At 38.4% G+C, this 12557-nt stretch overlaps 1 protein-coding gene across 1 annotated transcript in view; it reads right to left on the bottom strand.

Moving 5' to 3' along the window:
• Positions 1 to 12557, bottom strand: part of LOC125931257 (cilia- and flagella-associated protein 47-like) — a 111817-nt gene that overhangs the window by 71903 nt on the left and 27357 nt on the right. The window contains exon 9 of the mRNA XM_049643221.1: positions 1760 to 1901. Within this exon, the coding sequence (XP_049499178.1) occupies positions 1760 to 1901 (142 nt within the window). The remainder of the gene's footprint in view (positions 1 to 1759; positions 1902 to 12557) is intronic.

Below are 12557 nucleotides of genomic sequence, written 5' to 3'. Positions count from 1 at the left end.
GGGGGGGTGGGGAGGGGTTCAGAGAGACAGAGGGAGACACAGAATCTGAAATAGGCTCCAGGCTCTGAGCCGTCAGCACAGAGCCCGATGCGGGGCCTGAACTCACGAACCGCGAGATCATGACCTGAGCCGAAGTCGGATGCTTATCCAACTGAGCCACCCAGGCGCCCCCTAATTCTGTATTTTAAAAAGGAATGAGGGGCGCCTGGGTGGCGCAGTCGGTTAAGCGTCCGGCTTCAGCCAGGTCACGATCTCGCGGTCCGTGAGTTCGAGCCCCGCGTCAGGCTCTGGGCTGATGGCTCGGAGCCTGGAGCCTGTTTCCGATTCTGTGTCTTCCTCTCTCTCTCTGCCCCTCCCCCGTTCATGCTCTGTCTCTCTCTGTCCCAAAAATAAATAAAAAACGTTGAAAAAAAAAATGTTAAAAAAAAAAAAAAGGAATGAAATAAATCTCTGCATTGTATATGCTACTTTAATGAGGCTTCTCTTACTAGATGCCAAGTGTAATTATCAACTGAGCACTATTTTATTATTAATGACAACTTAATGTCAGAATTAAAAAACAAAATATTGCATAATATAGCATAAACTAGACTTAACTTTTCATGAAAAATACTGAAACACATGTAATAAAATGCAAAACCACCAAAGCTTGCCAAAGTAGGGTTTACAGAGTGCACTGGTTTTATATTTGAATATTTGGAGAAAATTAAGTAAATAATACAAAAAAAATTTAATATACTTACATTTATTTATTTATTTACTTACTTACTTTTTTACTTCTCCTTTTATACATATGCTTAGTCCTTTAGTAACCTATTCCTTTGGGGGGGTGGGGATTTCTTAAATAAAATTTCTATCAGTGCATTATATATCTAGTATATTTTAATAATTTCTATTTTAATTTAATCATTTAAAAAGTACCCACACAACAAGTAACTAAACTCATTTTTGTTTTTAATTATAACCTATATTTTTAAGCAACAGTCACTAATCTGAGATTATTATGCTACTGTCACCAGCTAGACCTGACATTTACTACCCACCTGCTTGAACTCACTAACTTTTGCCTTACATTTTTTCCTTAAGATCTTCTTTCTGCCTTACCTCTTAACTGGAAACCACCCTGCAGGTTGCCCTGACCAGACCTCCTACCAGCCCAAGACCACACAGACCTTTTGAGCAAAACCTACAATTCATGCCTAGGCAAAACATCAAGTGACCTCTGGAATGACCTACCATTACCTTTATCTCATCATCATACTAAAATCTCCACCCAAGAAAGAACCTCGAGCTCATTTGCATAACATACAATGTATACATAGGCATGTTTCCTTAAAGCACATGGATAGCCTTATGCCCGCCTCTACATACAATGAGAAGACTTAACCATCTAAATATTCATCCTAACCCTAAACCAAAGGTATCCCTTCACCTTCTCTCAGGGAGTCACAGCTTTGGAAATCATGTCCCTGGATCTCCTTATTTGATGCAAATCAAGTTTTCTTTACACGAAACTCACCTGATATAGTTTCTGTGACTCAGCTAGAAGCGAACTCACATAGGTTTTGTTATACTGTTTCTCAAAATTCAATCTCACAGACTCACAATTTAAGTCACACACACAGGAATCATATGATAATTGTACTTTCTAATATTTCTTTTTTTAAAAAGTAAATATCATAATCTGATTTTTAAAAACTTTTAGCTGCTCAAGTGTCAATATTTGATATATGCACACCAACTGTTTCACAGTACATACCAGTAGCTTGAACATAGCATGGTCGAATAAGTGGTGTTGTCTTTGGAATCATAGGAGATTTTGACAAACAACATTTAGTGTAAAGTTCTGAAGCCTCAAAGAAATTAATCTGAACTTGAATGCAAAAGTCATACGTTGCCACCTGACGGACAAAAAAAAATACATTACACCTGTGATTATTTGTGCTATAAGAAATCTGTGGTACTATTTTTATTGTATATATTTAAAGTGTACAACTCGATGATTTGATAGACATATAATGAAATAACACCACAATCAAGCTAATTAAAACATAGCCATCACCTCATATACTTTACCTTTCTCACCTCCCCTCCTCATTGTGAGAACATTTAGGATCTACCCTCTTAGTAAATTTCATTATGAAGTACAATATTGTTACCAGAGCTACCATATTACTCAGCAATACCACTTCTGGGTATTTATCCAAAAGAACTGAAATCAGGATCTCAAAGAGATACCTGCACTCCTAGGTTCATTGCAGCATTATTCACAGCAGTCAAGACACGGAAATAACCTAAATGACCATCAAAGGATGAATGAATAAAGAAAATGTGGTGTATACATACAATGGAATGTTTTTCAGCTTTGAAAATAGAAGGAAATCCTGCCATTCGCAACAATATGGATGAACCTGAAGGACATTATGCTAAGTGATATAAACTAGACACAGAAAGACAAATAATATATGATTTCACTTATATGTGGAATCAGAAACAAAGTCATAGAAACAGAAAATAGAATGCTGTACATAGGGGCTATTGGGAAGGAGAGAGATATGGGGACATGTTGGTCAAGAGGAACCAAGTTTCAGTTCTGCAAGATGAGTAAGTTCTGGAGCTATAATGAGATACTACGGATTTAGCAAAACAGCAGTTAAAAAAAATACTTTTTTTAGGTTTCAAACATTTTTATTTTTTGTTGTTTCAAGTTTTTATTTAAATTCTAGTTAGTTAACATGTAGTGTAACATTGGTTTCAGGAGTAGAATTTAGTGATTCATCACTTAAATATAACACCCAGTGTTCATCATAACAAAGTCCCTCCTTAATACCCATCACCCATTTAGCTCATCCCCCCCACCCACCTCCCCTCCAGCAACCCTCAGTTTGTTCTCTACAGTTAAGAGTCTCTTATGGTTTGCCTCCCTCTCTTGTTTTTGTTTCCTTCCCCTATGTTCATCTGTTTTGTTTCTTAAATTCCACATGTAAGTAAAATCATATGGCATTTGTCTTTCTTGGCTGATTTATTTCACTTAGCATAATACGTTTTAGCTCCAACCATGTCATTGCAAATGAAAGGTTTCATTCTTTGATGACTAATATTCCATTGTGTACACACACACAATCCATTCATCAGTTCTTCTTTATCCATTCATCAGTTAATGAACATGGGCTCTCTCTCTAGTTTGATTATTGTTGATAATGCTGCTATAAACAATGGAGTGCAAGCATCCTTCTGAATCTGTATTTTTGTATGCTTTGGGTAAACAACTAAGAGTGCAATTGCTGAATTGTAGAGTAGTTCTACTTTTAGTTTTTGCAGAACCTCCATACTGTTCTCCAGAGTGGCTGTACTAGTTTGCATTTCTACTAACAGTGCACAAGTGTTTCTCTTTCTCCACATCCTCGCAAACACCTGCTGTTTCTTGTGTTATTAATTTCAGCCTTTCTGACAGATGTAAGGTAGTGTTTCATCATGATTTTGATTTGTATTTCCCTGATGATGAGTGATGTTGAACATAAAAAAAAAAAAAAACAGTTTCATAGAGAAATTTATCTTGTGATGTTGAAACTGCATTTTTTTCAAAGTAAGACTTGGTTTATTTTTCATAAGCCCAAAAATAATTCTTGAAAATAAGAAATAAATTTTAAAAATAATTCCTATTAATTCAAAATAGACCAAAGACTTAAATATAAAGCCTAAAACTATAAACCACGTAGAAGAAAAACCTTTGTAATCCTTGGTTAGGCAAAGATATCTTAAATGTAATACCAAAAAGATAATCTACAAAAAAATACAATTAAATGTCCTAAAATAAAACTAAAACAAGTGTTCTGTTAAAGATAATGCTTAAAAAAATAAAATTAGAAGCCAAAAACACATTTTGGACGAAAAAAAAAATCCAATTTGTATTCAAAATATATAAAAGCATACATAAAAATCAATAAAAATCAAACTTCCTAATAAAACTAAGTAAATGATGTGAAAAGACAACTGAGAAAATAAAATACACATATGACATATTGTCACAAGAAAAGACATTTAACATCATCACACATTAGGGAAATGCAAATTGATTCAGAGGACAGAACACCCATCACACCTATCACAATGGCTTAAACAAAATGACATTACCCAGTGGTGATGAAGATGTGACCACCTAAAATATTACACATTGTTGATAGGAATGCACAATTTCATAGTCATTTTGTAAAACAGTTTTCCATTTTCTCAGAAAATTAATATGCGCTTAATATAAGGCCCACAATTCCTCATCCTAGGTGTTTACCAAAGAGAAATGAACACCTGAATGTAAATTTTATAGTGGCTTTACTATTACTAAAACCTGAAAACAAACCAAATTCCCTCCAGATCACGAATAGACAATAAAACTTTGGTAAATCCACACAAAAGAATACTTTTCAACAATGAAATGTAACATATTAGTGTTACACATAATAATATGGATGAATATGATATGTATTATTCTAAGTAAGAGAAGCCAGACTGAAAAGGCAATATATCCTATGACTTCATTTAATATGATATATAAGTGAAAAAGGCAAAATTATACAAACAAAATGAGACCATTTTTTGTCATGAAGTGGAGTTGGGGGAAAGGTTGACTGCAAATAAGTAAAAGAAAAATGTACAGGAGGTTATACAAGTGTTCTCTATATTGATTTTTTTATTTGCTATTCTACTGTACAATTTGTCAATGTTCATATAACAGAAAGAGACTTTTAGTGCATCATAATTTTTAAAACAAATGAAATGAAAAGAAGCTAAGGCTAATTCCTTAGCTCTGGTTTTAATACATCTGGCTTCAAAATCTAAAACGGACTAATAATATAGACAGCTAATGAGTCATAGAAGAAGAATGAACACTTAGAGATTCAGAACATCTTGGCAATTATACAGAGCGAGTCTCCCATTTTAAAATGAAGACTCTGTGGTCCAGCCATGACAGAAATATAACTTTGCATCAAAGAGAAAAAAAAAAGAGTTCATCTTGATGTTTAGGGTTCACATCAGGAAAGGAGAGGATCATATCTGCCAAAAAATGGAAAGCAAACTCCAAATGCCCATCCCTCCACAGAAACATTGAAAAACAAGCAAAGGTTTACAGGACAAACTTTGTTAGAACTCTGGAAAATAGTCAAAGGGTATAACATGGTGATAGGTTTAGTTTGCTAGTATTCTCTTAAGGATTGTATTCAGCATGTTACAAGCATTACATACCATGACAAAGTGGGGTTTACCCCAAGAGTGCAAAGGTAGTTCAACATACAAAACTCCACCAGTATATGTGTTGTGTGCTGAATTCACAAGCTGACAGTCATTCCCTGCCTTCTGTAACTGCCAATAGCATGTACGTGGGAAGTTATGCTGGACTTGCCCTCTCATACCTCACATCTTCACGGACAATTTACATAAAATGAGTTTATATCCAAGATAGCACTGTAATTATTCTGAATACAAAATTCAGAGGTTCGATGATTTCTCCATCCACATTAAGTCTTAATCTCTCAACAAAACTGTTAAGAATTCAAGATTTATCTACCTTACACAGAAACTCAGTGACACAGAGAGAGAAAAGAAACTGAGGGCTATCATTATGAAACCATTGAGGTATCTAATGAAGAGGGATTGTGACGTGTGCCACTGAAGCACTTTCATGGATGTCGTTGTTCAAACAGAGGAGTAACTCAAATTTAAAAATGATATTCTGAAGAAGATTTCAGTCCCCCAACCAGTGTTGGTAGAAAACAATGCTTATGAATAGAAAATGGGCAGGTGTCAGTCAAATGTCCCCTTTTATTTTTAATATGAAATTTATTGTCACATTGGTTGCCATACAACACCCAGTGCTCATCCCAACAGGTGCCCTCCTCAATGCCCATCACCCACCCTCACCTCCCTCCCACCCCCCAACAACCCACAGATTGTTCTCAGTTATTAACAGTCTTTTATGGTTTAGCTCCCTCCCTAACTTTTTTTTTCCTTCCCCTCCCCCATGATCTTCTGATAAGATTCTCCGGATACACATAAGAGTGAAAATATATGGTATCTGTCTTTCTCTGTATGACTTATTTCACTTAGCATAACATGTTCCAGTTCCAACCACGTTGCTACCAAAGGCCATATTTCATTGTTTCTAATTGCCACGTAGTATTCCATTGTATATATAAACCACATCTTCTTTATCCGTTTGTCAGTTGATGGACATTTAGGCTCTTTCCATAATTAGACTATTGTTGAAAGTGCTGCTATAAACTTTGGGGAATATGTGCCCCTATGCATCAGCACTCCTGTATCCCTTGGGTAAATTCCTAGCAGTACTACTGCTGGGTCATAGGGTAGGTCTATTTTTAATTTTTTGAGGAACCTCCACACTAGTTTCCAGAGTGGCTCCACCAGTTTGCATTCCCACCAACAGTGCAAGAGGGTTCCTGTTTCTCCACATCCTCTCCAGTATCTATAGTCTCCTGATTTGTTCATTTTAGCCACTCTGACTGGTGGGAGGTGGTACCTGAGTGTGGTTTTGATTTGTATTTCCCTGATGGGGAGCGACGTTGAGCATCTTTTCATGTGCCTGTTGGCCATCCGGATGTCTTCTTTAGAGAAGTGTCTATTCATGTTTTCTGCCCATTTCTTCACTGGATTATTTGTTTTTCGGATGTGGAGTTTCGTGAGTTCTTTATACATTTTGGATACTAGCCCCTTGTCTGATATGTCATTTGCAAATATCTTTTCCCATTCCACTGGTTGCCTTTTAGTTTTGCTGATTGTTTCCATTGCAGTGCAGAAGCTTTTTATCTTCATGAGGTCCCAAGAGTTCATTTTTGCTTTTACTTCCCTTGCCTTTGGAGATGTGTCAAATAAGAAATTGCTGCGGCTGAGGTCAGAGAGGTTTTTTCTTGCTTTCTCTTCTAGGGTTTTGATGGTTTCCTGTCTCACATTCAGGTCCTTTATCCACTTTGACTTTATTGTTGTGAATGGTATAAGAAAGTGGTCTAGTTTCATCCTTCTGCATGTTGCTGTCCAGTTCTCCCAGCACCATTTGTTAAAGAGACTGTCTTTTTTCCATTGGATATTCTTTCCTGCTTTGTCAAAGATGAGTTGGCCATACTTCTGTGGGTCCAATTCTGGAGTCTCTATTCTATTCCATTGGTCTATGTGACTGTTTTTGTGCCAATACCATGCTGTCTTGATGATTTGTAGTAGAGGCTAAAGTCTGGGATTGTGATGCCTCCTGTTTTGGTCTTCTTCTTCAAAATTACTTTGGCTATTCGGAGTCTTTTGTGGTTCCATACAAATTTAAGGATTGCTTATTCTACCTTCGAGAAGAATGCTGGTGCAATTTTGATTGGGATTGCATTGAATGTGTAGATAGCTTTGGGTAGTATTGACATTTTCACAATATTTATTCTTCCAATCCATGAGCACGGAATGGTTTTCCATTTCTTTATATCTTCTTCAATTTCCTTCATAAGCTTTCTATAGTTTTCAGCACACAGACCTTTTACATCTTTGGTTAGGTTTATTCCTAGGCATGTTATGGTTCTTGGTGCAATTGTGAAGGCGATCAGTTTCTTAATTTGTGTTTCTGTTGCTTCATTAATAGTGTATAAAAATGCAACTGATTTCTGAACATTGATTTTGTATCCTGCGACTTTGCTGAATTCATGTATCAGTACTAGTAGACTTTTGATGGAGTCTATCGGGTTTTCCATGTATAATATCCTGTCAGCTGCAAAAAGTAAAAGCTTGACTTCATCTTGGCCAATTTTGATGCCTTTGATTTCCTTTTTTGTTGTCTGATTGCTGATGCTAGAACTTTCAACACTACGTTAAACAACAGCGGTGAGAGTGGACATCCCTGTCGTGTTCCTGATCTCAGGGAGAAAGCTCTCAGTTTTTCCCCATCGAGGATGATGTTAGCTGTGGGCTTTTCATAAATGGCTTTGATGATGTTTAAGTATGTTCCTTCTATCCCGACTTTCTCGAGGGTTTTTATTAAGGAAGGATGCTGAATTTTGTCAGATGCTTTTTCTGCATCGATTGACAGGATCATATGGTTCTTATCTTTTCTTTTATTCATGTGATGTATCACGTTGATTGATTTGCGAAGGTTGAACCAGCCCTGCATCCCAGGAATGAATCTGGCTTGATCATGGTGAATAATTCTTTTTACATGCTGTTGAATTCGATTTGCTAGTATCTTATTGAGAATTTTTGCATCCATATTCATCAGGGATATTGGCCTGTAGTTCTCTTTGTTTGCTGGGTCTCTGTCTGGTTTAGGAATCAAAGTAATACTGGCTTCATAGAATGAGTCTGGAAGTTTTCCTTCCCTTTCTATGTTTTGGAATAGCTTGAGAAGGATAGGTATTACCTCTGCTTTAAACATCTGGTAGAACTCCCCTGGGAAGCCATCTGGTCCTGGAATCTTATTTGTTGGGAGATTTTTGATGACTGATTCCATTTCGTCGCTGGTTATGGGTCTGTTCAAGCTTTCTATTTCCTCCTGATTGAGTTTTGGAAGGGTGTGGGTGTTTAGGAATTTGTCCATTTCTTCCAGGTTGTCCAGTTTGTTGGCATATAATTTTTCATAGTATTCCCTGATAATTGCTTGTATCTCTGAGGGATTGGTTGTAATAATTCCATTTTCATTCATGATTTTATCTGTTTGGGTTATCCCCCTTTTCTTTTTGAGAAGCCTGGCTACAGGTTTATCAATTTTGATTATTTTTTCAAAAAAACAACTCTTGGTTTCATTGATCTGCTCTACAGTTTTTTTTAGATTCTATATTGTTTATTTCTGCTCTGATCTTTATTATTTCTCTTCTTCTGCTGGGTTTAGGGTGTCTTTCCTGTTCTGCTTCTATTTCCTTTAGGTGTTCTGTTAGATTTTGTATTTGGGATTTTTCTTGTTTCTTGAGATAGGCCTGGATTGCAATGTATTTTCCTCTCAGGACTGACTGCCTTCGCTGCGTCCCAAAGCGTTTGGATTGTTGTATTTTCATTTTCGTTTGTTTCCATATAGTTTTTAATTTCTTCTCTAATTGCCTGGTTGACCCATTCATTCTTTAGTAGAGTGTTCTTTAACCTCCATGCTTTTGGAGGTTTTCCAGACTTTTTCCTGTGGTTGATTTCAAGTTTCATAGCATTGTGGTCTGAAAGGCTGCAGGGTATGATCTCAAATCTTTTATACTTAGGAAGGGCTGTTTTGTGACCCAGTATGTTATCTATCTTGGAGAAGGTTCCATGTGCACTCGAGAAGAAAGTATATTCTGTTGCTTTGGGATGCAGAGTTCTAAATATATCTGTCAAGTCCATCTGATCCAGTGTATCATTCAGGGCCCTTGTTTCTTTATTGATCCTATGTCTAGATGATCTATCCACTGCTGTAAGTGGAGTATTAAAGTCCCCTGCAATTACCACATTCTTATCAATAAGGTTGCTTATGTTTGTGGTTGTTTTATATATTTGGGGACTCCCATATTCGGCGCATAGACATTTATGATTGTTAGCTCTTCCTGATGGATAGACCTTGTAACAGTTATATAATGCCCTTCTTCATCTCTTGTTACAGCCTTTAATTGAAGTCTAGTTTGTCTGATAGAAGTATGGCTACTCCAGCTTTCTTTTAACTTCCATTAGCATGAGAGAGTCTTCCATCCCCTCACTTTAAATCTGAAGGTGTCCTCAGGTGTAAAATGAGTCTCTTGCTGGGGCGCCTGGGTGGCTCAGTCGGTTGATCGTCCGACTTTGGCTCAGGTCATGGTCTCGTGGTCCGTGGGTTTGAGCCCCACGTCGGGCTCTGTGCTGACAGCTCAGAGCCTGGAGCCTGTTTCAGATTCTGTGTCTCTCTCTTTCTCTGACCCTCCCCTGTTCATGCTCTCTCTCTGTCCCAAAATAAATAAATGTTAAAAAAAAAAAATTAAAAAAAATAAAATAAAATGAGTCTCTTGTAGACAGCAAATAGATGGGTCTTGTTGTTTTATCCATTCTGATACCCTATGTCTTTTGGCTGGAGCATTTAGTCCATTTACATTCAGTGTTATTATTGAAAGATATGGGTTTAGAGTCATTATGATATCTGTAGGTTTCATGCTTGTAGTGATGTCTCTGATACTTTGTGGTCCTTGCAACATTTCACTCACAGAATCCCCCTTAGGATCTCTTGTAGGGCCAGTTTAGTGGTGATGAATTCCTTCAGTTTTTGTTTGTTTGGGAAGACCTTTATCTCTCCTATTCTGAATGACAGACTTGCTGGATAAAGGATTCTCGGCTGCTTTTTTTTCTGTTCATCACATTGAAGATTTCCTGCCATTCCTTTCTGGTCTGCCAAGTTTCAGTAGAGAGGTCTGCCACTAGTCTTATTGGTCTCCCTTTGTAAGTTAGAGCCTGTTAATCCCTAGCTGCTTTCAGAATTTTCTCTTCATCCTTGTATTTTGCCAGTTTCACTATATGTCGTGCAGAAGATCGATTCAAGTTATGTCTGAAGGGAGTTCTATGTGCCTCTTAGATTCCAATACCTTTTTCCTTCCCCAGATCAGGGAATTTCTCAGCTATGACTTGTTCAAGTACACCTTCAGCCCCTTTCTCTCTCTCTTCTTCTTCTGAAATTCCTATGATACAGATATTGTTCCGTTTGATTGCATTATTTAGTTCTCTAATTCTCCCCTCATCTCCTGGATTTTTTAATCTTTTTCTCAAATTCCTCTTTTTCCATAATTTTTCTTCTAAGTCACCTATTCTCTCCTCTGCCTCTTCAATCCGTGCTATGGCTGCCTCCATTTGATTTTGCACCTCATTTATAGCATTTTTCCCTCCTAATGACTATTTTTTAATCCCTTGATCTCTGTAGCAACAGATTCTCTGCTGTCCTCTATGGTTTTTTCAAGCCCATCGATTAATTTTATGACTATTATTCTAAATTCTTGTTCCGTTATACTGCTTAAATGTTTTTTGATCAATTCATTAGCTGTCGCTACTTCCTGGAGTTTCTTTTGAGGAGAATTCCTCCGTTTCGTCATTTTGGGTAGTCACTTGGGTGGCTCCCAACTGCAGGGCACTTCCCCTGTGCTGTATGGAGTAACTTGTGTTGGTGGGTGGGGCTGCAGTCAGACCTGATGTGTGTCTCTAGCCCACCGATAGGGCCACAGTCAGACTGGTGTGTACCTTATCTTCCCTTTCTCAGGAGCAGGACTCACTGTGGAGTGGTGTGGCCCTTGTCTGGGCTCCTTGCACACTGCCAGGTTTGTGGTGCTGCTTCAATTGGATCTGTCGTATTAGCCGGGGTGGATCCGCAAAGTGCACAGGGGTGGGAAGGGCAGGCATAGCTTGCTTTGCCATAGGTGGTCCCCTGTGGGAGGGGCCCTGCAGCACCAGGATGGAGGTAGACCCATCAGAGGGATGGATCCACAGAAGCAGTGTTTGGTGTTTGCATGGTGCAAGCAAGTTCGGTGATGGGAACTGGTTCCCTTTGGGATTATGGCTGGAAGATGGGAGAGGGAGATGGTGCTTTACAGCACCTTTGTTCCCCTGTCAAGCTGAGCTCTGTCTTCCCAGGCTCAACAACACTCCCTCCCAGTGTTCTGTCACCCTCCCCGCTCCCTGAGAGCAGAGTTGTTGACTTTTAACACTCCAGATGTTAAGTCCCGCTGGGTGTCAGAACTCATGCAGTCTAGCCCCTCCACTTTTGCAAGCCAGACTTGGGGGCTCTGCCTTGCTGGGCAGGCTGTCCCTCCACCACCCTGGCTCCCTCCCGTCAGTCCGTGTAGCGCACACCGCCTCTCCGCCCTTCCTACCCTCTTCCATGGGCCTCTTGTCTATCCTTGGCTCCGGAGAGTCCGTTCTGCTAGTCTTCTGGCAGTTTTCTGGGTTATTTAGGCAGATGTGGGTGGAATCTATGCGATCAGCTAGACGTGGTGAGCCCAGCGTTCTCCTACACCACCATCTTCCTCAAATGTCCTCTCTTTTAATCCTGAAAAGATCATCCTAGCTTCCTGTAACAATGATTGTAAATCCAGAATAACCACTACAAAAGTTTACCCAAAGGTGGCATATCCTCAAAAGACAAAGGTTGGTGGAAAGAAGAAAACAGTGAAAAAACTGAATAATTCTCCCTCATTTTCAAGAGTTTTAGGGCAAATATAGAGCAGGACAAATGAGAGCTTCAGAGCAACCAAGCCACTATAGATTATCCTGTTCCAGAGACGAGAACCTGGGCTTTCACGTCAGGAAACGTAAGAGTAAAAACCAGGAAAGATCTACACCCGTGCTATCACATACAACCTTCTGAGAAGATGGAAAAGTTCTACACTGTCCAATAGCCATGTGCAGATCCTGAGAACTTGAAATGTTGTTATTTTGGCTGAGTTAATAAATTTTTAATTTGATCTAACTTTAATTAAAATTTAATTTAAATATTCATTTAATTAAATGGCTAGTGACTACCAATAAGGGAACACAACTCTACACATTGGCCCAGAAGACACATGACTAGATCGCAACGAAAGAAGGGTCTCAAATGACAGTCTAAATAA

This window comes from Panthera uncia, chromosome X, assembly GCF_023721935.1.
Source record: "Panthera uncia isolate 11264 chromosome X, Puncia_PCG_1.0, whole genome shotgun sequence".
NCBI lineage: Eukaryota > Metazoa > Chordata > Mammalia > Carnivora > Felidae > Panthera > Panthera uncia.
Note: the sequence above shows the minus strand (reverse complement) of the source record. Positions and strands in the feature narration are given on the sequence as shown.